This window comes from Leishmania donovani, chromosome 23, assembly GCF_000227135.1.
Source record: "Leishmania donovani BPK282A1 complete genome, chromosome 23".
Classification (NCBI taxonomy): domain Eukaryota; phylum Euglenozoa; class Kinetoplastea; order Trypanosomatida; family Trypanosomatidae; genus Leishmania; species Leishmania donovani.
This window is the reverse complement of record NC_018250.1, coordinates 391,975-415,265: the sequence shown is the minus strand read 5'-3', so window position 1 is coordinate 415,265 and position 23,291 is coordinate 391,975. Positions and strand designations below refer to the sequence as shown.

At 60.4% G+C, this 23,291-nt stretch overlaps 6 protein-coding genes across 6 annotated transcripts; all 6 read left to right on the top strand.

Moving 5' to 3' along the window:
* Positions 1–1,392: 1,392 nt before the first annotated feature.
* On the top strand, positions 1,393–5,895 carry LDBPK_231000 (Na/H antiporter-like protein; the record flags this gene model as incomplete). The annotated part of the gene is made up of 1 exon (XM_003860952.1): positions 1,393–5,895. The coding sequence occupies one exon, from the start codon at positions 1,393–1,395 to the stop codon at positions 5,893–5,895; it is 4,503 nt and encodes a 1,500-aa protein (XP_003861000.1).
* Positions 5,896–7,605: 1,710 nt separating this feature from the next.
* LDBPK_230990 (hypothetical protein, conserved) lies at positions 7,606–8,973 on the top strand (the record flags this gene model as incomplete). Its single annotated transcript, XM_003860951.1, has 1 exon — positions 7,606–8,973. One exon carries the CDS (start codon positions 7,606–7,608, stop codon positions 8,971–8,973), a length of 1,368 nt encoding a protein of 455 aa, XP_003860999.1.
* Positions 8,974–9,886: 913 nt separating this feature from the next.
* Positions 9,887–11,446, top strand: LDBPK_230980 (actin interacting protein-like protein; the record flags this gene model as incomplete). The annotated part of the gene is made up of 1 exon (XM_003860950.1): positions 9,887–11,446. One exon carries the CDS (start codon positions 9,887–9,889, stop codon positions 11,444–11,446), a length of 1,560 nt encoding a protein of 519 aa, XP_003860998.1.
* A 1,432-nt stretch (positions 11,447–12,878) lies between these two features.
* On the top strand, positions 12,879–14,009 carry LDBPK_230970 (hypothetical protein, conserved; the record flags this gene model as incomplete). Its single annotated transcript, XM_003860949.1, has 1 exon — positions 12,879–14,009. One exon carries the CDS (start codon positions 12,879–12,881, stop codon positions 14,007–14,009), a length of 1,131 nt encoding a protein of 376 aa, XP_003860997.1.
* Positions 14,010–14,693: 684 nt separating this feature from the next.
* On the top strand, positions 14,694–17,267 carry LDBPK_230960 (hypothetical protein, conserved; the record flags this gene model as incomplete). Its single annotated transcript, XM_003860948.1, has 1 exon — positions 14,694–17,267. The coding sequence occupies one exon, from the start codon at positions 14,694–14,696 to the stop codon at positions 17,265–17,267; it is 2,574 nt and encodes an 857-aa protein (XP_003860996.1).
* Positions 17,268–19,021: 1,754 nt separating this feature from the next.
* LDBPK_230950 (hypothetical protein, conserved) lies at positions 19,022–21,817 on the top strand (the record flags this gene model as incomplete). Its single annotated transcript, XM_003860947.1, has 1 exon — positions 19,022–21,817. One exon carries the CDS (start codon positions 19,022–19,024, stop codon positions 21,815–21,817), a length of 2,796 nt encoding a protein of 931 aa, XP_003860995.1.
* Between the last annotated feature and the right edge of the window lie 1,474 nt (positions 21,818–23,291).

Genomic DNA, 23,291 nt, shown 5'->3' with positions numbered 1-23,291 from the left:
AAACACTCTCGAATGCTCGAATACATACGCATGTGCACTCCACTCCCTTTCCCGGGGTGCACTTCTTGCGCACCTGCGCAGGTACACATGTGCGTATGCGCGGGTGGCTTTGCCTACGAACACATCCCACCTTTCTTTACGTATACCCGCTGACTTGAACCCTCCTCGCACATCGAGACAGCCCATAGCACACGGAAGGCGATAGGGACGCACTCAAACACGCAGACAAATATTCGCTCGCCATCGTGGCTGAGGGCTTGTCTTTGTCCCTCTCCCTTTCCCTGTGCAGGCTTGCGCGTGGTGTCATTTTTCTTCTCTCCAGCGTGCCAGCGGCGCCTTTGTTTTCGCTGTGGTCTTAAGCGGGCATACACGCGCCTGTGCGTGCATGCGTGCGGGAGGCAGTCGTTGCGTGGGTCTTGTTGTTCACGCACCTTCCCGTGCGTGCGCCCTCCTCTCTCCTCCGGCAAACTAATCAAGCAGAGCCACACACACACACACACACACATAGTGCATTTCTCTCTCTGTCTTTTCGTGAGAAGTCATTGCACCCCCACGGAAAAAAAGAAAAGAAACACCAGAATAGGGGGATCGCATCTGCATCCAAGCCCCCCTCCCCATCTGTCCCAAGGTACTGACGTAGTAAACCGCCTCCTAATCTTTCCATCACGAAGGCCCCTTCCTCTCTCCTCTCCCCTATAAGTGCGGCTCCGCACGCTAAGCGATAAGAGAGGCGTGCGGCATTGGCCCAATAGCCGACACAACACACCATCGATCCCGAAACGAAAAAAAAAACACCGGCCAACACGCACGCAGGTGCGCCGAGTTTCTTACCTTTGCCTTTCGAACTTGTGTACGTGCGCGCGTCTGCAGGCGAGTGGCTCAGGATAGGGAGATACGGCTCGCCTTCCATCTCTTTGACGTCCCTTCGCTTCACTCGCTCACATCGTACATCCACTGTTTGTGTGTGTGTGTGTGTGTGTCTGTGTGTGCCGTCACCGCAGTCTGTCGTTGCGCCTTGCATCTTCGACTGGCTCATATCCATCACTGGTCTCCCTCCTCTGGGCGCGCTTGTGTGCGCGTCTGTGTGGGCCATATTCTGCTTCTGTAGAATTTGCCGTTCCGCCACCCGCGTCTCGTTTTGACTGGCTTCTTGTCTGCAGCGCACGTGAGCGAGGGAGGGAAGGGGATCTTTCTGGTTTCTTGGGCCGATCGGCTCTATCTCGTCTTGCGTGTGTCTGTGCCTGCGGGTGACGGGCCTTCCGCGGACGCGTTCATTGGGTGCCCTGCACTCGTTGTCTCCACGTCAACCTGTGCCCGCCCTCTCTTCTGGATTTTCACCTCTGGGTCTTGCGACCCACGCCGATGCGGCGCCCGCATCGGCGTTTGCGTGCGATGACACACATGGCCACGCCACTCGAAGCTGCCTCGAGTTCGAGGGGCACGGGGGAGGGCGCATGCCGCAACACCGAGTCGTTCGAGCGCCTGTCCCTCGTCATTCTGTTTGTCACGATGCTCATCTTTCTCGGCGGCACCTTCTTCATGACGCACAAGCGCCGCATTCCACTGCCGTACACGGTGGTGCTGTTCCTGTACGGAATCGCGGTGGGCGTGGTGGCTCGCTGGCTGTACCCTGACGTCGCGGAGGCTCTCGGCTCTATCCCGCCTGAGCTGCTCTTCTACATTTTCCTGCCAGTGCTCATATTTGAAGGCAGCTATGCCATGAACATACATGCTCTGCGCCGCGTCTTTCCACAGGTGGCGCTGCTTGCCACGGTTGGCGTCCTCATCAACACGGCACTTCTGGCGGTACCGGTGAAGTTGTTCTTCCAGACCTGGTCGTGGTACACGGCACTGCTGCTAGGTTCGCTGCTTTCCGCCACCGACCCTGTCGCGGTTGTCGCGCTGCTGAAGGAGTTGGGAGTGGACAAGTGCATGACGGCCATGGTGGACGGCGAGGCCGTCATGAACGATGGCACGGCGATCATCCTCTTCACTCTTCTTCTCCCTGCTGCGCGCGTCGGCTTCGTGGACATGTCGCCTGGGGTGATTGTTGCACGGTGCATCTGGCTGGCGTTGCTGCCCATCGCACTCGGGCCTCTCTTCGGCTTCCTCCAGTCCTTCTGGTTGCGTCGCACCAGTGAAGGCCTCACCAAGGCGTGCATCACCGTGTCTGTAACGTACGTGTCGTACTACGTCGCCGCGGAGTTGCTGGGCACGAGTGGCGTTCTGACGCTCTTCTTCCAGGGCATCTTTCTGAGCTACTACTGCCCCTCCCTCTTCCCTGGACGCGAGGGCAACATCATCTCCTCCGCGTGGGAGTTCCTGGTCCACCTCGGCAACACGGTGCTCTTCTCCCTCGTCGGCGTCATCCTGGTGGCGGATGTGCTGCCCACTGTGAAGCTCTTGGACATCTTTGTTCTCGTCGCGCTGTACATCGCCATGATGCTGTCGCGCCTTCTGATGCTGGAGGTGCTCTCGCCGGTGCTGAACATGTTCTCCTACAAGTTTGATCAGAAGCGGATCGCGCTCATGGTGCACGCCGGGCTGCGCGGCGGCGTCGCTGCCACGCTGGCGATCGCTGTGATGCAGGAGGGCCTCGAGGAGGGCGTCGACATCTTGAAGGTCACGTCCGGGATCGTGCTGTTGACGTTGCTCGTAAACGCGTCCACGTCGGCCACCGTCGTGGAGCGGCTCGGCTTCAAGACGAAGTCAGAGTACCGCATCGTAAAAATGGAATACGCGATGGAGCTCATGCGCAGCTCTCAGGAGCACGCGCTGGAGGGCTTGAAGCGCGACATCAAGTACCGCAATGCAAGCTGGATGCAGGTGGAGAAGTTCGTGCAGCACTACATCCGCAACCCGTTCCGCAACACGGCTGTGGAGCCAGAGGAGGACGAGGAGAAGATGGTGAACCGAATGCTGATGTCGGCCTTCAAGACAGCGCTGTGGCTGCAGCGGGACAAGGAGGTGATCACAGAGACGGTCGTCGTGCAAATGGGCGCGTCCCTTGCCACACTCATCGAGAGAGGTGAGCTGCTGGATGTGCAGCAGATGTACTGGTATCACCGTCACCGTGGCGCTAGCAGTGGCGAGGAGGAGCGGGCAATCGTGGCCCGGGTATCGCCGCCGCGGGGGCCGCGCCATTCGTCCAACATGTCGACCCCAAGCAGCCACTACTCGACACAGCAACCGCAGCAGCTTGCCACAACGCAGCCGTGGCGCATGCGGCCCTCCACCGACGTCACCGTTGAGGGGGAAGCTGTGGCCGTGCCCGAGAGTTTAGAGGAAATGCAGAACCGCCCCTCGGGTGTCCCAAGCGCGACAGGGGCGAGCCAACCCGTGGGCGGGCCTAGCGTCAGGGCTAGTGGTAGCGACGAACACGGCGGCTTAGCGCTCGATGTGACGAGCCTGCCATCGCACTACCTCGGCGGCGACGCGGATGATGAGGGCGAGAAGAAGGCGGAGACAAACCGGATGGTCAACAACCTCATGCGCCGCCTGCTGCCCGCCTGGGTGGTGCTCGTCGAGCGCTTCATCTGCAGCCCGGGCTACTTCGCGGCGGCGCACCGTCGTGCGCAGGAGAACGCGTTCGTCGCGCTGCTCGCTGTCGTCAAGTGTCTGAATGCCATCTCACCGCTCAAGTTTAAGTTCATCAGGTCGGAGGCGCAGGCGCGGCGGGTGGAGCGGTGGATGACGACGCAGATTGCGGCGGCCAATCGCGCCATCCGGTTCTTCTACACCAACTTCCCGGAGGCTACGAACAACGTCGCAAGCAGCCGCGCCGTCGTCTCGGTCGCCAACGCGCTGGAGGAGACGGTGCACAATCTAAACGCCGAGCACGGCTTCGGGACGCGGGCGACGGAGGAGCTGGAGAAAATGGTGGCGTGCATGCGGTCTCACACGCCGTCGACGTGGGAGAACAATGCGTCGCAGAACGAGAGCAACCTCGTGCTTCGCGCCGTTGCGGCGACGCCCCTCGGCAAGGGGCTACGCAGTTTGGAGATCAAGGCAATCAGCTCCATGGGCCTCGTCCGCAAGTTCCGCGAGGGCGACATCATCACGCTGCCCGACAACGCATTCCTAGTCGTTGTCTTTGGGAGTCTGCGTGCCGTCTACGGACAATGGACTACGCTCACCGAGCATGAGCAGATGGAAAGCTTCGGTGATACCGTCGGCCTCGAGGCCCTCATGTTGCCGCAGGAGTTTCGAGTGGACCAGCAGCGGCGCTGGCGCGTCATCTCGACCGACTCTACAGCGCTGATCATTTCGTTTAACAGCATCAAGCCGTTCCTGACAGAACGTTCCTTGCGCGCGGTCAAGGCGCTGTGGCGCGCGGCCGCCGCGGAGGTGCTGATGCCCTTCTTATCGCGTATCGTGACAGTCCCGGACAACGAGGCGCGCACCAAACGGGAGCACTTGATGGAGCTCATCATGGCTGGCACTCCCCTTATCGGCCCTCGCGACTGCGATCTGGCGAGCTGTGAAACCAACTTCCACCTGTACTTCTACCTCCGCGGGTATGACAAGTCGGGGCTGTTCAATTGCCACACACCCCCGTGCTACATCTCCATCTTCTACGTACATCAGCTGCGCTGGGTCGACCCTGACGCGGTGCTCTACGCGGTCCCGATGCGGGTCGGGGATCGTGGCTACGTGCCGTGGCCCACGACCGCCACGACGGCTGGCGCGTCTGGTGAGGATGAGCGGGAAGACGAAAGTAGCTTCGAGGAGGCAGAGGAGTTCGAGGGCGTGGGGGCCTCCGCCCGGCGCACTTCACCATCCCTGTGGACTGCCGTGGGCCGGTCACCGGCTGCCGTCTGTCCGTCGGTGTCTCTGCAGCCGCCCCTGCCTGCGACGAGGTCGCGGTGCCGCGCGGCAGTCGACGAGCTGTTGCCCGTTACTGGGCAGAGCGCGAGTGCGTGGGGCTGCGAGGTGGGGCGAAGTCATCACAACGATGCACACGACGCTATGGAACCGAACTTGGTGCACTCCTCGATGGACCACAGCGACCGCGGCGGCGGTGCAGGGGTGCTCTTCACGAGGAACATGGAGCCCGATGGCGTGACGCCGCCAGCACTCTTCGGCGAGAACAGCGTCGCCACACACGCTGGTGCGACGAACATCATCAACAGCGTGCTGCTCGGCTGCGCACCTGAGGACCCCGATGAGCTGGGCCTGAACGCATCGATCAGCGCCTTTGGCGACTTGCTTGACAACGTCGCCTCCCCGACGCCGACTCACACCGGCTGCGACTTGTTTCTACGGTCGCCGTCGGTGTCGGAGCGTCTGGGCCACAGTTCTGCCTCGCACTTCATCCGCGACACGGACATCAGCATCTTCTATGCGCTCGAGGGCTTTGCGACGCAGGTTCCCTTTGTGAACCAGATGCTCGTCCACTACGCTTCCTCCATGGAGCACCTCTGCATTGCCACGCTGCGCTACCTGCGGTTCCCGACCGACCCTTTTCACGCGCGCCATGCTCAGTCCACAGGTGAGCAGACGGTGGAGTTCTTGCTGAACTTCTGCGTGGAGCTGTCGATGCTGAAGCGGACGTGCCGCATCGTGAGCAAGTGGCACAGCGAGGACACCGAAGTCCTGCACCCGTTTCACGTGAGCAACGACGCGGACTCGGCGTTTCAGGCGCGCGTTTGCGGGTGGGCTCGTCGTCACCGCCTGAACGGCAAGTTTCACTTGAAGACAATGGTGACGGAGATGAACCAATACGCGAACCGGCGCTTCCCCGACTACGTGTCGGTGCTGCGACGGATGGTGGAGCTGGAGCCGGGGCTGAAAGAGGTGGAGACGGCCGAGGGCATGAACTCGATGTGCCGCCGCATTTTAAAGAGCAGCAAAGGTGTTGCTGTAGAGATGGAGAGCCTCGAGGATGCCATTTAGCGTGGCGGCGGTAGAGGCGAGAGAGGAGGGGGGAAGCGATGTTTGAGCCGTGGCGAGCGTGCGGCTGCGTGGGCGTCTGCCCTTTGCTGACGAGGAAACCAAACGGGAAGAGGTGCGACCGCGAGAGAAGCCCTTAAAAGGGAGCAGAGGAACTCAACACGAAACAGCCGCACGGTGAGGTGCGCATGAAACGCTCGCTTCACGGTGTTTGTTGCGCACCCCTTTGCGTGCGTCGGTGTGGCTGCCTCTCTCCTTCTTCACACGTGCAGCTTGCCATTTCTTCTCTGCGCATCGTGATCGTCGTCCGTCCCTCCTCACTGTTGCTCCTCTCCGCATGTGCGAAGGCGGAGAGGGGAGGGAGGGGAGGGGTACGCACACACATTTCCGATGTGTTAACCTTTCTGTGTGGATGCATCTTCTTGGCGTGTCTTTGTTTTTAGTTTGCCTTTGCCAGTTGAGGGCTGTTGCGCCTGCACTTGATCTAGTTCTGTTCCCCAACGCAAGGAGGAGAGAGAGTGCGTTTGTGTGTACGCAGCTGTGCTGCTGTTGCAGTGAGGTCTGCGCTGTAATGGCGGAGGAGAGAGGCGATAGAGAGGGGGAGCGGGGGAGGTGTGCTGATCATTAGAATTCGCGGTGCGCATGCATGTGCCGTCGCTTGCCATACTGCATTCTCTTTCTCTCGTGGAAAGCATACTCGCTGTTCTGCCCTCTTCCCCCCGCCTCGCGCGGGCGTGTGCGTGTCCATGCAGGAGGTGGCTGATATCTGTGGGACTGATCTGGCTGGGGTCGTAACCACATTCGCAACGGCGAGAGAAAGGAAACGCAGAGCGACGAACGAGAGGAGAACACAGACTTCGATACTCGGTGGAGGCGATAAGGCTGGCCTTGCCCCTTCTCCGCCTTCTACCCGCATTCTCTTCCTCTTTTTGTCTGGGAGCACACTCGAGGAAAACGCCCGCGAGCGAGTTAGAGGAGGGGGCGCGTAGGCGGACAGAGATGGGTCTGCGGCGGCGGCCGCCGCCGCCATCGCTCGCCCTTGCTGGCTGCCGCTTCCCTTCTCTCCCTCCCTCCTCTGTCTGCGTCGTTCTCCCGTCCTCCTTGGCTGATTTCACTTTGCGTGTTTTCTGGCGTCGTGGACTGCCAATCGCCGTAAAACGCATCGCATAAAGTAGAAGAACGCAAAACTCGCGCGTGAACACTGCAGCGGCTCGACGGAGGAGCCGAGCGCAAGCGAAGAGAGAGAGAGAGACAGAGAAGGGCAGTGTGATGGAGGAGAGGCGTGCTCAAGTTGGCCTGAGCACGCCCCTTCTCTCGCACGCACGGGCTCATATATATGCATGTATAGATGTGCGTATGCTTATGTGTTATGTGCTGCCTCTGGTATGTAAAGCGACAGGGAAAAGTGGGCTGGAAAGAAGCTCTCCGCTTGATTTTGAGCCATGCGCGTCTTTCTCTCTCTCGCTCCGGTAGGACTTCCGTTTGGCTATGCCCGTATGCCTGAGGTTGCCTTTTCAACTCTCCCGCTTGCTCTCGGACCGTCATGGCCTTTCCGATCATGTCTCGAGAGCCGAGTGGCTCTCTTTTCCTTTTCGCACATGTAGTGTTTCAACGGGTGAAGGTCTCCCGCTTGTCGAGCATAGCCAAGCTGGCAGCCAGCCCCCCCTCCCATTGTGATTTTGCTGCCTCCACACGCTCCTGCACTGCGCCACCATGGACCCCGCTGCAAAGGCTGCGAGTGAGCTGAACACCATCTTTGGCCGCCTAGGGGTTCTGTGCGAGGTTTGCGTGACAAGCGCGGAAGGCAAACACGTGAAGGCGACCGCAAGCCTGGAGGAGGGCTTTGCACTCTTCGAGGAGCTGCCCATTGTGTCATGGCCGTCTCCTTCGCTGCTGGCGCTGTCCACTCCTTTCTGTTTCCAATGCCTCTCTCTCAGCAGCCACCAACAATCGGCTTCTGAGACAGACGCGGAATCTCCATCGCCCGCCAGTTCGGCTGCGCTTCCCAAGTCGTGGTCGCAGTGCACTCACTGTGCGTCCTACTTCTGCTCTCCCGAGTGCCAGCAGGCCAGCTCACGCGTGCATCGCTTGCTGTGCTCCTGTCTACCTGTAGTGCGGGAGAGCCACGTTGGCAGAGACGGGTCTGGCGATGCTGAGGACGTCAAGCTGACGGCGACCCAGTCCCTCTCTTCCGCCCCCTCCTCGCTCGCGTCGTCCACGACATCATCCGAGATTACCTTGGAGGCCCTCGCCCGCTGCGTCGCCTGGATCACCCACCGCCTCTCCTACGTCATTGAACAGCAGCAGCTAGCGCACGAAGTCCTCCAGGCAGACTACGTCTTTCAGCAGAAGCAGCAGGCTGGCGACTCTGCCCGTGGCGCCACCTGGTCCACCGCCTCCCTGATCTATCAACTCTTCACCCAAGTCGTCGCGCCGTTCAGCCGACTCATCAGCCCGCCGGACAACGTGGAGTTCGACGGTGCGTCGCTCGCCTCCTGGATGGCTAAGCTGCGCCTCTTGTTGGCCGAGCAGTGTGCCACGCAGCTACTCGTTGCCAGTGGTGCGCCGTTGTCCGATGTTCGACGGCACACGCTGGTGTTCGACGAGCACCAGCAGCAGCAGGCGGTGCCGGCGCCGACTTTACTGTGGGCTGAGGCTCTTGTGCAGGTAATCTTCAGCACCGACACGCTCCGAACCCTAGTTGGTCAGATGGTGCTGAACGCGCACGCCATCAACGACTATGTGCTGCCGCCTGGCGAAGCGCTGTCCACTGGCGTGTTTGACTGGGTCTTGAAGGGTGCCGGCCTCTACTCCCTACTGTCGTGCTTCAACCATTCCTGCGTGCCCAATGCCGCCGTCAGCACCGTGGATGGAACGCACGAGATTGTGCTCAAGACGACGCGGCCCATCCGGGCCGGCGAGCCGCTGACAATCACTTACATTCCGCTAACTGCCGGTGCCGCGTCCCGCGCGGAGCGGCAGCGGCGACTGAGGAACTACTTCTTCACCTGCCACTGCCCGCGGTGCGACGCGGAGGCGGCGGCGTCCGCTGCGTTGACCGGAGGCGGCAATGCCGTCTAGACATCTGCGCCATTCAATGCAGCAGAATGTGGCGAGACGCTACTGCCCCGCCTTATTTCCCGCATAGCCGTTGGGTGTCTGCTCCCTCCGCCCTTGTGAGTCTCCTAGCACTGCCTTCAGCAGGGACTGTCATTGCATCGGTCATCTGCGTGTTGCCGGTTGTACGTGCTCCCTTAAGCCCCTACCCCTCCCCTGCCTCCCACTCACTTCGCCTGCCGCTTAATCTCGAAGAAGGTGATGTGACTCGCGTGTAAGGGACGGGAGGTAAAGCGTAAAGAGAAAAGAAAAGCACGAGACGAGAGAATAAGCACGCGCGCAGAGACATCGACGCAAGGCATGTGAGCATCACACACACACACACACACACGAAACCCCCATCCTCCCTGATCAAACAGAAAACATAACTTTGATTCACTCGCACGTGGTGCGCTTCCCCTCACTCTCCCTCCCTCTCTGCGTCTCGTCACTTTCCCATCCCTCATATCACTGGCCCTGCCCCCTCTCTTTTCCGGCGTGGCGTGGCGTCACCACCACCGCCCACCCACGGATGTACTCGTCCATCTCTCCTCTCTCCATATCCCCACCCCTCCTTCCGCACAGACGAACTTTCTCTTTCCTCATCTTACCGTGTGTGTCTGTGTCGTTTTCTCGGACAGTACCGCCTCTCATTGCGCCCTTGCCCTCTTTCCTCACACTATCGTCCCTCGTTTCCATTCAGTCCTTTCCATTGGCGAGCCTTAGCCGCCGAAGGCACGCCCGTCTTCCTCCAGTGGACGACGAAACTCGAACACACGCGTGATAGCCGCTTGGTGTTCTCTCTCTCTCTCGGGCCGCACGCACAGCAAGCCTGCTCATCGGCTCCTCCGCCCTCCCCCTCCCCCTTCTTTCCCGTTCCACAACACAGCACGCACGAATGGGCCTCACACCAGTTGAGAGGGCGTCGCATTACGCGACGCGCAGCCCTCGGTTTGCCAAGATCACATCGAAGCACTTGAGCTACTTCCACAGCGTGCTGGAAAAGCCCTGCAGCGCCTCGAAGCGAAAGGGCAAGATACTGACTGATACGGAGGCGATCGCGCCATTCAATGTGGACTGGATGCGCCAAGTGCAAGGTGCCACCCCGGCTGTGCTGATGCCAACCTGCGCCACTCACGTCAGCGAGATTCTGAAGTACTGCCAAGCGGAGAAGTTGGCGGTAGTGCCGCAGAGCGGCAATACGAGCATGGTCTACGGCGCGGAGCCGGTGCACGATGAGCTGGTCCTTAGCACGCATCTGATGAATGCGACGCCCGTGGTGTCCAAGAACACGATGTCAGTGGAAGCCGAGTCTGGTGTCATCCTCCAGCAGTGCCAGGAGGCGTGCGCGAAGGAAGGGCTGCTCTTTCCACTCATGATGGGCTCGAAGGGAAGCTCGATGATTGGCGGCAATGTTAGTACCAACGCCGGTGGCATCCATTTCGCACGCTACGGCTCCATGCACTCGAACGTGCTCGGCGTGGAGGTGGTGACGGCAAAGGGCGACATCTTGAATATGATGTCGACGCTGCGCAAGGACAACGCCGGCTACGACCTGAAGCACCTGTTTATAGGCAGCGAAGGCACCCTGGGTGTTGTGACCCGCGCGGCCATCAAGCTCTACCCGCAACCCACGTCGAAGCAGCTGGCCATGTTCCGCCTGAAGGACTTCGAGTCTGTGCTGGAGCTCTACCACCTGGCGAACAACCACCTCGCCGAATGCTTGTCGGCGTTCGAGGTGATGGACGGGGAGTCGATGACGACTAGCCCAGCGAAGGAGGTGCCGTACGAGCGCACGTACAAGAACGACGTGTTCTGCGGCGGCAAGGACTTCACTTCTGCCTACTTCTGCGTTCTTGTGGAGACGCATGGCAGCAACGAAAAGCACGACTTCGACAAGCTCTCCGAATTTGTTGAGGCAGCGCAGGCGAAGCTTGGCGACAAGCTGAGCGGCGGTGGCCAGTACGAGCCCATCCTCTCGCAATCCGCTGCCCAGACGGAGCAGCTGTGGGCGCTGCGTGAGGGCATCCCAGTGCACCTGGCGAGCGGCGGACTTATCTACAAGTACGACGTGTCATTCCCTATTGACAAGTTCTACGGCGTCGTCGAGCACACGCGCGAGATTCTGTACAAGCACCACAAGATGGACCCGGCCGAGGTGATCGTTGTCGGCTACGGGCACTTTGGCGACGGCAACGTGCATCTGAACGTGGTGGACTTGACCCGCTCGCACGGCGAGCAGCTTGACGCGGCGCTGTACCCGGCCGTGTACGAGTACTGCGCCGCGCACGCCGGCAGCATCTCGGCCGAGCACGGCGTGGGTATGCAGAAGCGCGACTACCTACATCTCTCCCGCACGAGCGAGGTGATTCGACTCATGACGGACGTTAAGGCGATGATGGACCCGAACGGCATCTTGAATCCATATAAGGTGTTGCCGCTGGAGCAAGAAAAATAAAGCGAAGGGAGCCGGGGAGAGGGATAGGTAGCGCGCGTGATGCCGTAATTCGAAACGGACGCTGCTGTTGATCGCTTCCTGCTCGCCGCCTCTGACTGCGTCGCGCTGTGCGTGTTTGGGTGTCGTTTCCGCAGTCCTCCCCCGCTATGGTCTCCGGTGAGGTGCCGTCAAGTGTCATCGTGTCCTTTCTCCTCTATCTCTGAGCGCAGAGCCGACCAGCAGGGACATGACCGCCACGTATGTGTTTTGTGTGTGGGTGCGTGTGTTCTAAGCCCTCCTACGCCAACGACGAGCCGGTCTTCGCCTTTGCACTGCTCGGCCCTGACAGTTTCTCGCGCCTTTTTGCTCGCTACCTGCTCCCCATGACACGGGGGACACCTCAGCGTGTGGTATCGCGTGGACCGGTAGCCCCACACTGTGTGTGTGTGCGGGAAGTCATGCAGCCCCCCATCCTCTCGCTATCCCCTGCCGATGCCGAGCCACCTTCCGGTGGTGACAGTTTCAAGCCCCGGACGGCGGCGCGTCGGAGCGACCTGCGCCAGCGCACACGTCTGTACCGTCCAGATGATGGGCAGCGTGCCAGCGTGGCTGGCGCGTATCCCGCCCCCCGCCCTCGCACTGCCCACTGGTGCGGGGCCGGCGTGCCACCGCGTACGGGCTGCACCACGTGGGTGGCGACTGGTGGCACGATGGGAGCGGCTGCGCGGCGGCCTGCGAGGCGGCGGGTGCTGTGTAGAGTTTGAGGCAGAGGCGGCGCTGGGCGGACTGAGTCGGCGCATTGCTGTACCGCGTGTGCGCCTACGGCTGCAGTGCAGGAGGCGATGGGGGCCTGTGGCAGGCCGGCGGGCGGGCGGCGGCTCGGGCGTGGCGTTGGCCGCACGCTTGTCTGGGCAGCGAGTGGGTGCGCTGAGGACGCGGAAAATGCCTTTGCGAGATCTCAAGTCGGAGTAGGGAGAGGGTTTGCGCGATGGAGAGCTGCAGGCGAAGCGGGTGTAGATGCGGATGCGTGTCTGCTCACAGGCAGCAGGTTGCCGAGTAAAGAGTCAAGAAGCGTAGGTTAAGAAGACGAAGAGCAACAGCAGCATAAACAGTGCGTCCATGGACCAGAGACACGGTGCGCCTCTGATGTGGGAAAGGTGCGGAGCGAGTCGGCTCTCTTTTCAGGGCCATTGACAACGGAGGCCATGCGCCTGCTCCCCGTGCATTATGTTATCCGCCAGTGTAGGCATGCCTGCATACTTTTCGATGATGTGAGAAGGAAGACCGAGCCGACATGCACCTCTGCACCCGCCGCCTTCCTCAGCACGGGGGGGGGCGGAGGCGAATTCGGGAGGGGGACCAGCTCTGCAGAGTGTACCTCTCATTGCTGGGCATACTTGCGTTGACCGGCGCATCATGCCGCTGTGGCTTCTTCCTTCATGTGTCTTCATGCATGTCAGTCTCTCTGTTTCTTGCATCGCACAAGCACACACATACGGGAGGAAGAGAAAGGAAAAGGATGCGCCGCATGGACAGGTTGCGCACACCGTCGTTGTCGCTGCGGCGCCTGTCGAGCGCCGGCATTGACCATTGCCGCTTTATCAAGGCTACCCCATTGCGACTCGTCAGCTCCATTCCCCCGCCGAGCCAGACTCCGAACATGAGCGGGTGTGGCAGCGTTCCATCGCTGGTTTCGGCAGGCGCAACACGATGTCCGGTGCGTGCCGCGTCATCACAATCTGCGCCTCCATTTTCAGAGTCCATCACCTGCACCGGTGGCGACGCAGCGGACTCGAGACAACACGAGGCACTTACGTCTTCCCCGTGTTCGTCGGCACAGCCTACAGAGGTGCCGCCCAAAGTGGCTGGCGACGCTGTGATGAAGGCCAGCCACGCAAGTTTACGCGCCTTTTCCTCTGCCGCCGCTTCTGCGCCCGAAGCGACGATGGAGAGAGGCACGCGCAGCGGTGATCGTCCGTCCAAGTCAAGCTGCACTCGCCAGGCGCCGTCGGCTGAATTGATCGGGAAAAGCAAGCATGCACCGCGCAGCGACCTGAAGATAAAGAAGAAGGCACCGTGGGGGGAGCGGCAGCTACGCGACTCGTGGAGTGAGGACGCCATGTCGAAGCGGGATCGTGACAACATGGACGAGCGGATTCACCGCGAGTACCGCTACCACCCAGACGAGTTCCGCCGCGGCTACATACGCTACACCGCATTTCTCACCATTCCATGCATTATGTTTGGCATGTCCGTCACGTACTACTACGAGACAGGGCGGCCGTTCTGGAAAGCCGACTTACAGCACTTGCTGAACCTCTTGCGTGTGATGGACACCTCACCTCGCAGCAAGCTCTACGCGTACAGGCTAGCCGACACGCATGACTTGCCGGCTCACGTGCTGCGGCACCGTTCCGAGAACTTTTGGAAGCGGGAGTACGATGAGCGCGTCTTTCGTTTGACACGCTCGGCCTTCGAGAGACCTAGCACGGACGCCTTGCGTCTGATGGAGTTGGAGGAGGATTCAAAGACAAGTGAGACAGAGTCTGAGGGTGCGGCGCTTGCAGACGCGGCAACGGCGTAACCGTGGAAAGGATGAGGTAGAGCGACTTCTAGATAGCCTGCGCCTTCTTTGGTGCATGTCTGCTGCCTTTCATCTCTCTTTTTTATCGTTCGTCTGCCGTCCTGCGGGCGCGCACTTGTCGACGTGCCGGCTCTTTCCTGCTGAGGAAGCGGAGAAGCAAAAAGAATCAATGGCAGGGGTGGTGGTGGCGGCGTCACAGGTACCTCCCTTCCCCTCCTCCTGTGCCGTTGCATGCGACATACCCGCCTGCGTGTTCTCTCGCGGATCGCCGAGCTGGCGTGAGCCCGTTCTTATCTTGGGCGACTCAGCTGGCGCGCGTGTGCTCGTGTGCAGGGTAACGGCTGTGCTTTGTTGGCCCTCTCTCACGAGTACACAGAGGTGGAGCAGGGCAGCCCTTGTGGCGTCGTTGCACCTTTACGGAGCCTACGGAGAGCGGCGTGACGCCGTACCGCCCGCGGCCTTCATGACGCCCAGGCGCTTATCTTCATCCCTTCTTTTCTGCTGTTCTCTGTTCTCTTTCCCGCATGTCGAGTCTCTTGTGGAGGCGCATAGGGGCACCCCACGTCTGGCAACACCTCCTACCACCGACGCGCAAGGGGCACCGCAGAGGACTGCGTTACCCTGAACTTCGTTGCACGCTGCTGCACGCACACTGCCGCCACTCTGCAGCCGCTTCCCTAAAACATGGACAGCTGTGTCAGCCTCACCTACAGCTCAAAAGAGGAGGCGGGCCGGCACGCTGTGGCACGACGTCATCTCTCTCCCGGCGAGCTCGTGCTCGCTGCGGCGCCGTTTGGGCTCGTCATGAACCCCAATTGGTGCCCCAGCGCCCTCCACCTCTCCTCTAAAGCTACCGCGAGGTCGGATGCGGCAACCAGCGCCTCAAGCGCAGACCCGGGCGGCACGACGGCGAGGAAGGCGGGAGGAGGGCATGGCTGCGGCAATCGAGCAAACAGCGCGGCCGCGGTATCGGCAGCGGGCGAATCGGCGTCTGCGTCGCACTACACGCATGCACTGGAGGACGAGGCGGGCGTGCAGGGCGAGGTCTCTCCGACGAGCCTCTCTCGCTGGTACACTACGACGCCGACGTGGTGCTCCGTGTGCTTTCAAGAGATCCCTGCAGGCCGGTGGCTGTGCAATCGTGGAAGCCTCGCCGAGCTAGCAATGGACATTGCTCAGGAGCAAGAGGAGCTTGACCGAAGTATCAGGGTCGCCGAGGCACAGGCCCCTGGCTCTGACGAAGTTAACAAAAGCGACGAGGGCGGCGACGACGCGGCCTCCGCAGCTGCAGCAGCGGCGCTCCGCAAGTTGAAGAAGCCATCCAAGTCTTCTGCGACCCGCAAGAAGGGCGCGGTGGAGCTAAAGCAGCGTTTACAAGAAAAGGCTCTTGCGCTGAGGGAGGAGCTCCTCTTGAGGCGGCGGCTGCAGCGTCGTCGTCGCGTTGAGGAAGGGCTGCCGGTGGTGCGCCGCGAAGGGTGGGAGACGCCGACATCATCCTCGTCTTTCGCGGCGGGAGCCGCGTATGAGGAGCCAGCCATGTCTGGCTGCACCGGCTGTGGGGTCCTCTGCTTCTGCTCCGAGGTGTGCTGGCGCGCCCATCGGGACGAGCACGAGCAGAGCGGCGAATGTGCCTTGCTGCGGTCTCTGTACCCTCGGCTCATGGCTGCGTACTACACGAGGGGCGTGGCCAGCTCTTCGGCAAGCGCCGGCGGCGCGTCCAGCACTGTTGTGATGCCGGGGGACGAACCACTGCACTGGGCACGGTCGACAAGCGAGCCACGAATGCTCGAGTTCCAGTCGCTGCTCTTCAGTGCCATTGTGGTGGCACGTGTGTGCCGTACCGGGTACCAGGCACGCTGCGCCGCTACAGCTGAAGATGCCGCTGTGCACTCGGAGGGCGGCGTCGCGGCGCAGGTGGCAGCGCCCTCCCCTGGTGATGGCGGTTCAGCGTCTGTCGAAGCTAGATCGCAAACCAACACCTTGGACGAACAGTTGCTGCCGCCTACAAGTCCCAGTGCGTTGCCGGGCCGAGGTGATCAGTGCAGCCCAGACACGCTGGTGGCAAGCTCCACGTCAATGGCGGTCGACTCCGTGGTCATTCCAAAGGAGGTGTGGTCGATTAACGAGATTCGCGCCAAGGCGGGCCTGAAAGGCACGGTGGAGGTGCTCGACGCTGACCCTGAGCTGCGACGCATCGCTCGTGAGGTTTCGGCACCGAGAGACCGCTCAAGCGCTGAAGGGCCGCCGGATGGCTCCAGCGACTCACCTGCTGCGGACCCGCGTGTCGTCAGAGCGACGACTGCGGCACGATTGCGCAGCTGCACCAGCATTAACACCAGCAGGGACGGTGCCGACGACGACCCTCTTCCGAAGCTCCGTGCACGAACCCCGCGATACGCGGACTTGGCTCAGATGGAGACAAACTTGTCCGTCATCGCGAAGCATCACCGCAGCACATACCAGCGCTACTACCGTGCCTTCGCGAAGCGGGTGCTGCCGGCGCTTCAGCAGCTCCTGCTTCACCAACAGAGAGGCGTCACCGTCGACGGCAGCGACGGTGACAGCCGTGTGGACACAGCATCGCGGCCGTTGGCGCATCTGGAGAAGGGCACTGGCGACGTGCTGCAGGTATCGGAGGTGTACTTTCAGCGACTGTGCGCCGCTGCGCAGTGCAACAGTTTCGGGGTCTATGATACGCAGGACCACTGCATCGGCTTCGGCATGTACCCAGAGGCGTCGTACTTTAACCACTCCTGCGTGCCGAACTTGTGCCGCGTCATGCATCATGGCGGCCGCATCGCCGCTTTCTACGCACTGCGCGCTATCGCGCCACAGGAGCCGCTGACAATCTGCTACACAGATGTAGAGCAGCTGAACAGCGCCGAGCGGCGCCGGAATCTGCTCGGCACTTACCGCTTCTTCTGCATGTGTGAGCGATGCAGCGGAAAGGCGGAGGGGCCGCAGATAGCGATTGCCGCAGCAGGCAACCGCGAGAGTGTCAGCGGCCCGCGCTCCGGCTGTGTGGAGGTTTCGCCGGCGGCCTTCGAGAACCCACTGCTGTTGTGTGCCGAGTGCTCGATCCACGGATATCTGCGTCCGCTGCCTCCACCGTTTTTCAGCTCCTCGCCTGTGAAGTCCGACTCTGCCCCCAAATCGACACCGTCGTGGACCATGCAGGAAGTGGAGATGCGGCAGTGCACGGTGTGCCGGTCACGAGTCGTGCGCGAAGCTGTGGCCGCCGCAGCGACACTTCAGTGAAGAGACGAGGAAGCAGGAGAGGCGCCCTGATTGTGTGCATGCCGTGGCCCCGTTCGACTGATTCGCGGCCGTCGCCATCCTTGGGGGGGGGGGGGAGAAGGGGGGATTTTGCACGTCATGGCGGCGGCTACGCCAACAAACTCTTTTTTGTCTTGCTCAGCCACTCTCAGCATCTCACCTCGCGTTCGCCCCACGTCCTCTCTCAGCCCTCCTCCCCTAGTTTCTTTCCTGCGGTTGTACGCGCTGCTGCAGCACCCCTTCTTCACATTGTGCAATTAAGACTTAAGCCAGTAACAAGGGCTACACAAATCCGTGAACAAGAGTAAAAGCCGATGCCCCGTACCTCGGGACGCGCCGGAGGGGACGGCGGCGTCGGGCGTCGCCTGACACCCTCATCTCTCCCTCTGCCACTCGTCCCCCTCCCCCTGCGCGTCCTTCGCCGCTAGATCTTCTCGTGCGAGAGCCTTGATTTGCTGCAGGTGAGTGGGTGTCGCAGCACTGCGCACATGCATGAGCGTGTGTTTGTCCGTCTGCGCTTCCTTTATATATGTCACTCTGGTAGTTGCCGCACACGAGAGCGCGGCTCTCACCTTCCCACTGTACATCCTCTCTCTCACTCGTTGTGGTTTTCGTTTCCAATCGCTTTTCCCTGGTCGCTCTCTCTCTCTCTGGTGCATCTGCTGTGGTCCGCACCGCCCCTCGCTCCCATCATATTACATACACACACGCACAAAACGTATACATGCGCTTATGTTGTCGTTTTCGCCAACTCGACTTGCGCCGTCCCACCCTGTCTTCGCCATCGCACAAAATATGCGCGGAGCGCCTGACCCTCTTCTTGCTCTCAGGTAGGGACGAATACAGCGTAGAACTAAACGCGTTCTCACGAGCCCATCATAACCTATACTACAAAACAGATTGGACGTCGAGAACGCACGCACGCACGCAGACACACACACACACACACACAGAGGCCGCTGCTCGCTCTTTTCTCTCTGTACTCGAGCGCCTGGCTTCTGCTGCCGTTCCTCATTCCGCATTCCTCATCTCTCTCTCTTCCACTTGGGCTTTCGCCGCCTTTTCTTGGTTTTCGTTATCTTGTGTTTGGTTGTCGCGCGTCTTCTCTATCTCTGCACCGCCCCCCTCCCTTCCCCCGAATATACTCCCCCTTACATCGTGCGCAGAGCGCGCCAGAGCGGTTTCTCCTCCCCTCACACCCCCTAACGCGAACGACCACCTGTATTATCTCCCCTCCCAGGGGCTTCCGTCTCCGATTTGTCGTTGCCTTCTTTGTGTCTCTTGGCTGGGCTCTGCTGCAGGGCTCGTTCTCGCGTAGGTGCGCGTCTGCACACCGGCTCTTGTTTATTGATGTGGACAGACAGACGTATATGCTTTTACATGTTCCGTTTTCCCTCCTTCCTTCTTTGTGTTTGCTGCCGACTGTCGATTTGTGTATACTTTTATGTATGAATTTCGGCCGAGCGCGTCTTTTTCCAATTCCCAGTGTGGCGGATCTCTTGCCTCTCTTGCTTCTCTGGGCGCTCTCTGCGCGTCTTTTCGGTTTATCTCTGCATCTCTCTTTCTTTCCGTGTTTCGCAGCTCTCACCCTCGCAGTGCGCGTTGTGTCTGTGTCGTGCCATAGCACCTTCGCGGCGCTGCCACAGGAGCGGACAAGAAGCCACCACACACACACACACACACACACACGCATATATATTTATAGAGCATAGTCGAAAAAAGAAAAAAAAACGCGAATGCTGCACGGTCTTCTCAAGTGGTGCCTGTCGTCAAGCTCCACGCCGCAGGACGCTTTCAAGCGCGTGCACGCGCGCCTCGCCTGCCCGCCGCAGCTGAGCCGCTCAGACGCGGACAGCAGCGGTGCCATAGCACCAGAGTCCCGAGTCGTTGACCCGTATCACTTCATTGTATGTCAGCACGGTGTTCTCGGCAGCGCGGCCGACTTCGAAAACGTCATCGTGGACGCTTTTGTGAGCCACGAAGTCAGTGTGCTGGAGGCGTCGGAGATGGTGGCGGCTGCCAAGTGGGAGGAGGCAGCAGCGCGCATGGCAGCGATGTCGGCGGTTGAATGCGCGGGGGAAAGAGGCGTGAGCGTACGAGGCGAATTCTCTGGGTCCCCGCTGCCCTTCTACGGCAGCCCGTGCCCGAGGTACCGCTGCTCCAGTGTTCCTCCCTCTGCGCCCGTCCCTGTCGCGTGCATCCCCGGCACCAGTGGCGCCCGCCATACTGTACTGAGTCTCACGAGCAGCCTGCCGACTGTGCCGGGGAGTACGACGACCCCGGTAAGCTCCACGGACGACAGCGTGATGCCGAGGACCGAGCTGAAGGAGGTGCTGTTGGAAGCAGCTTCCATGAAGGCGGCGGCGGCGCAGAGGCATCAATGGCAGGCTGCTTCCATGCGCGACATTGCAGACGATGCCGACAAGGCTTCAGGGTTGCATGAGGTGGATCCCGGCTCAAACTTGGATAATGCCTTGGCGGCCGAGCAGCATGCGCGGCGCGCCGCGTACAAGGCTGCCTATCGCTTGCAGATTGAGTACCCGAACCGCATGAATGGGCGTCTCTACCGCAGCGGCAACTTGCAGTGCTTCTCACCGGGCAGCAACGAGTACCTGCGCACAGATGCTGGCACACAGGCTTGTGCGCACAGGATGCTGGCGGAGGTTGTCCCTGCCCTGCAGACGTGGCTAAACGAGGTGGAGTCGAAGGAGCAGCAGCGCCGGGCCAAGTGGGCGGTTTACGCTCGCACAGTGGGCACAAGCGACGCGGCTCGCCTCTCGACAGAGGCGGCAGCACCGCTTCCGATATGCTTCTCTGTGATGGCGCACAGCTTCGGCGGCATTATCCAGCGCGAGTTTCTCTATCTTCTTCTCGTCGATCAAGCGGAAACGCGAGCAAGCGACGCCGTGCTCTTCCACGACATTGTGAATCTGCGCCAGAGGCTGCAGAGACTGAACGTCACCTTTGAGAATTTCCTGACTGTGGCCACACCGCACTGCGGTACTGGGGAATGCCTTTGGTGGCCAATCTACTTTGGTGCCTGGTGCCTCGCGCGCATGAAGCTCTGCCAGACCTACGACGAACTCATATTGTCCGACGCGAACCGCATCTTGCAGCGACGCCTCCTTGACGAGCCTCACCTGCGCGTGCTGCAACTCTTCCGGCGCCGTGTGCTGTTTGCGAACACGCACCGCGACATCTTAGTCGGATTTGGCACGTGCTCACTTATTTTCGAGAATGTGGACACGGACCACACCAAGTTCATCGGCGTGGCCCCCCGCACGGCGCACTGCGCGGCAGCCTTTGCGAACGAGGCGACAGAGGTGTCGAAGCCGATTCTGCTGCGTTCTTTCGAAGAGGTGGAGGAGGAAGAGGCATACGGCGGCGGCAGCGGCAGCAGCAGCAGTGTCCGGCACGATTCTCAGCGCTCTGCGTCGGCGCGTGCGAGGAGCTACACCATGGATGACCTTGTTTCTGCTTTGGCGCCTCCACCAGATGCTGCTGCTGCCAAGATGGTGCATCAGGTGCCGCACTCATCTGCACTTAAGTGCGCCGGCACGCTGGAGAGCGTCATGGAGGGCTACTCCGATGACAGCGATTTCATGACAGCAACCCTGCGGCCACAGGCTACATCATCGTCCGGGTCAGGTTTGACGGCGTCGCCCACGTCGACGCTCCCGTCATACTCCCAATCGCCGATGCCCGACAGCACCACCGTGACAAGGATGCAATCCTCTGTATTCGCTGCATCGTGGACGATCGGGAGAACGGTACCGGTGCATGATGAAGAGACGGTGCGCGTGGAGGATGTAGCCGCTCCGTTGGTTGACCACATTGACGGGGGTAGAAGCGAGTTCGACAATGGCTCGCAGTCATCCGCGTCTGCAGCATCGACGGTCGGCTCACTGCTGTCGCGACCGTTCTCCCTATTGCGGCGACGCGACAGCTTGATTTTACCCTCGCCGCTTCTGAAACGGTTCATCTGTAGAAGCAGCGAAGGTGCAGCGACGAGCGATGTTCAGGACTTCGGCGACGTGGGCTCCGTAACGTCGTCGCGCCGCAGCCGCAACAGCAGCACCGTGACATCTCTCCTGCGCGATCCTCGCTGGGCCTCCGAGTGCGTTCGCAGCGTCGCCTCAACAGTGCACGCGGAAGTGGAGAGGTGGCTGCGGGCTCCAACGACGAGTCCGAGGACAGGTGAGACGTCGAGATTGAGTGAATCGAATATGGACGCTGCCGCGGCCGCGGAGAGTGTGATGGCGTTCTCTGCTCGCACGTCTGCGGTCGCGTCAGCGCGGTCTTCCATGACACCGCTGATGCCCGGAACAGAGGCAGATTTTCCGCAGTACCGTCAAATTCCTCGCGCCATTGCGGCGACGCTGCGCCGAACGATGAGCTGGCGCGTTCGCGCCATCCGACTCGACAATATTCTGCCAGCGGGCCACGTTGCGTGTCTGGGCAACTGGGCCTTCTTAGGCCGCTCACCATCGGTGGTTCAGGCTGCTGCCGAGGAGATGCTCATCATTCTCTAGTGTGTTGCCGTCCTCGTACATGCTGCTGCTGCTCCGTGCGCCGTGCCGTGAGAGAAGGCGACACATAGGTGCACATGTGCGTATCTATCACTATCTCGGAGAAGGGCAGGTGGGGGTGGGTATCTCTTCGGCGCCTTTGTTTCAAAGCTGGCTGGATTCATGTCGACGCCTATTTTGGTGCCCTTGCTATGGATTCGTGGTGCATGGTGCATACAATAACGCACACAGACACGGCCGCGCACGTGCGAAAAGAAAGCATGGATGAGGGGGAGATGGATGGTATCGGCATGCGTCTGCATGGGCGTGTCAGGTGTATGCTTGCCTGTCATGATGCGCCTTCCGCCCCTCTCCCTTTTACGAATATCTGGTGTTGTCGTCTTGCTCTTCCGGTGCGTCTGTGTTTTGCTTCAAGGCGAAAAAAAGAGTGCGTTCATCGTTACGTCGGGCTTGACGTCGCCTTGCAGGCTCACGCGCCGCGCCTCTGCCTCTGCCTTTATTTCCCTTTTGAATTTCGTTCCTTACGGATTTTGCTGTGGCACGCATGTGCACATGTGTGCATATACGTATGTGCGTGATCTTACTTGGGCTACCAGAATAAAAACGCTTTAATGCTTCCATTGTTTGTGCTTTTGTCCGTCTTGCTGCTTGCGTTCCACTGTGGCGTTGGGTTGCTGTCGCCACGTCGGCGCGGTTTTTTGCTGCGTGGTTGTGCATGCGCGTAGGGGGAGGGAGGGAAGGGGGAGGGGCTTCGAAGCGCGAGCATTTATATTGGCTCGCGTGTCTGCGCGCGCACGGCCCTGCCGGTTGCGGCGCGTCGCTGATGGCTCACTCACTCCTTCTCTCTCTTTCATTTTCTCACTTGACGGATTAGGTTTTCGTTGACATAGTCCTCCTCTCGCTTCTCTTCTCGTGCTCTGTCTCGTTGTGTGTGGCTTTCTCTTGTGCTCACTCAACGGTCCTCCCGCTTCCCACTTCTCTTCGTCTTGTCATTGCCTTCTCCTTTTCTTCAAGTCCGGCTCTTTTCAGTGTGCTTTCATTTTTTTTTTGTTTTCTTGTCCGGTATGCGAGTGTTCTGCTTTGACACCCCTCGCCTTCTCCACACCGCCCCACTCTCCATCCTTCCCTTCCTCCCCTTGGCCCTCTCTGTCTTGTGCACATCCTTATCCTTCTGTCCTCCTCTCTATTCGACACCCGTTTTAACTGTCTCTTGCTCTTGTTCTCTCGCTCTGCGTGTGCTTGCCTGTGTGCCACCTTCGGCCCACCGCCCCACCCAACCCCCTCTTCTCTTCGGCATTCACGGAGATGGCACCGCCTTGTCGCCCTTTTTCTCTCTCTTTTGTTTGTCATGTCCGTTTTACATTTCTCTTTTTTATTCTTGTATAGTTCAACGCCCATTCGCCTTTCTATGTGCACACATGCCCATCATCATCGCCCCCATCTCCCTTCCTCTTCTTCCTCCTTCCTGATCTATACG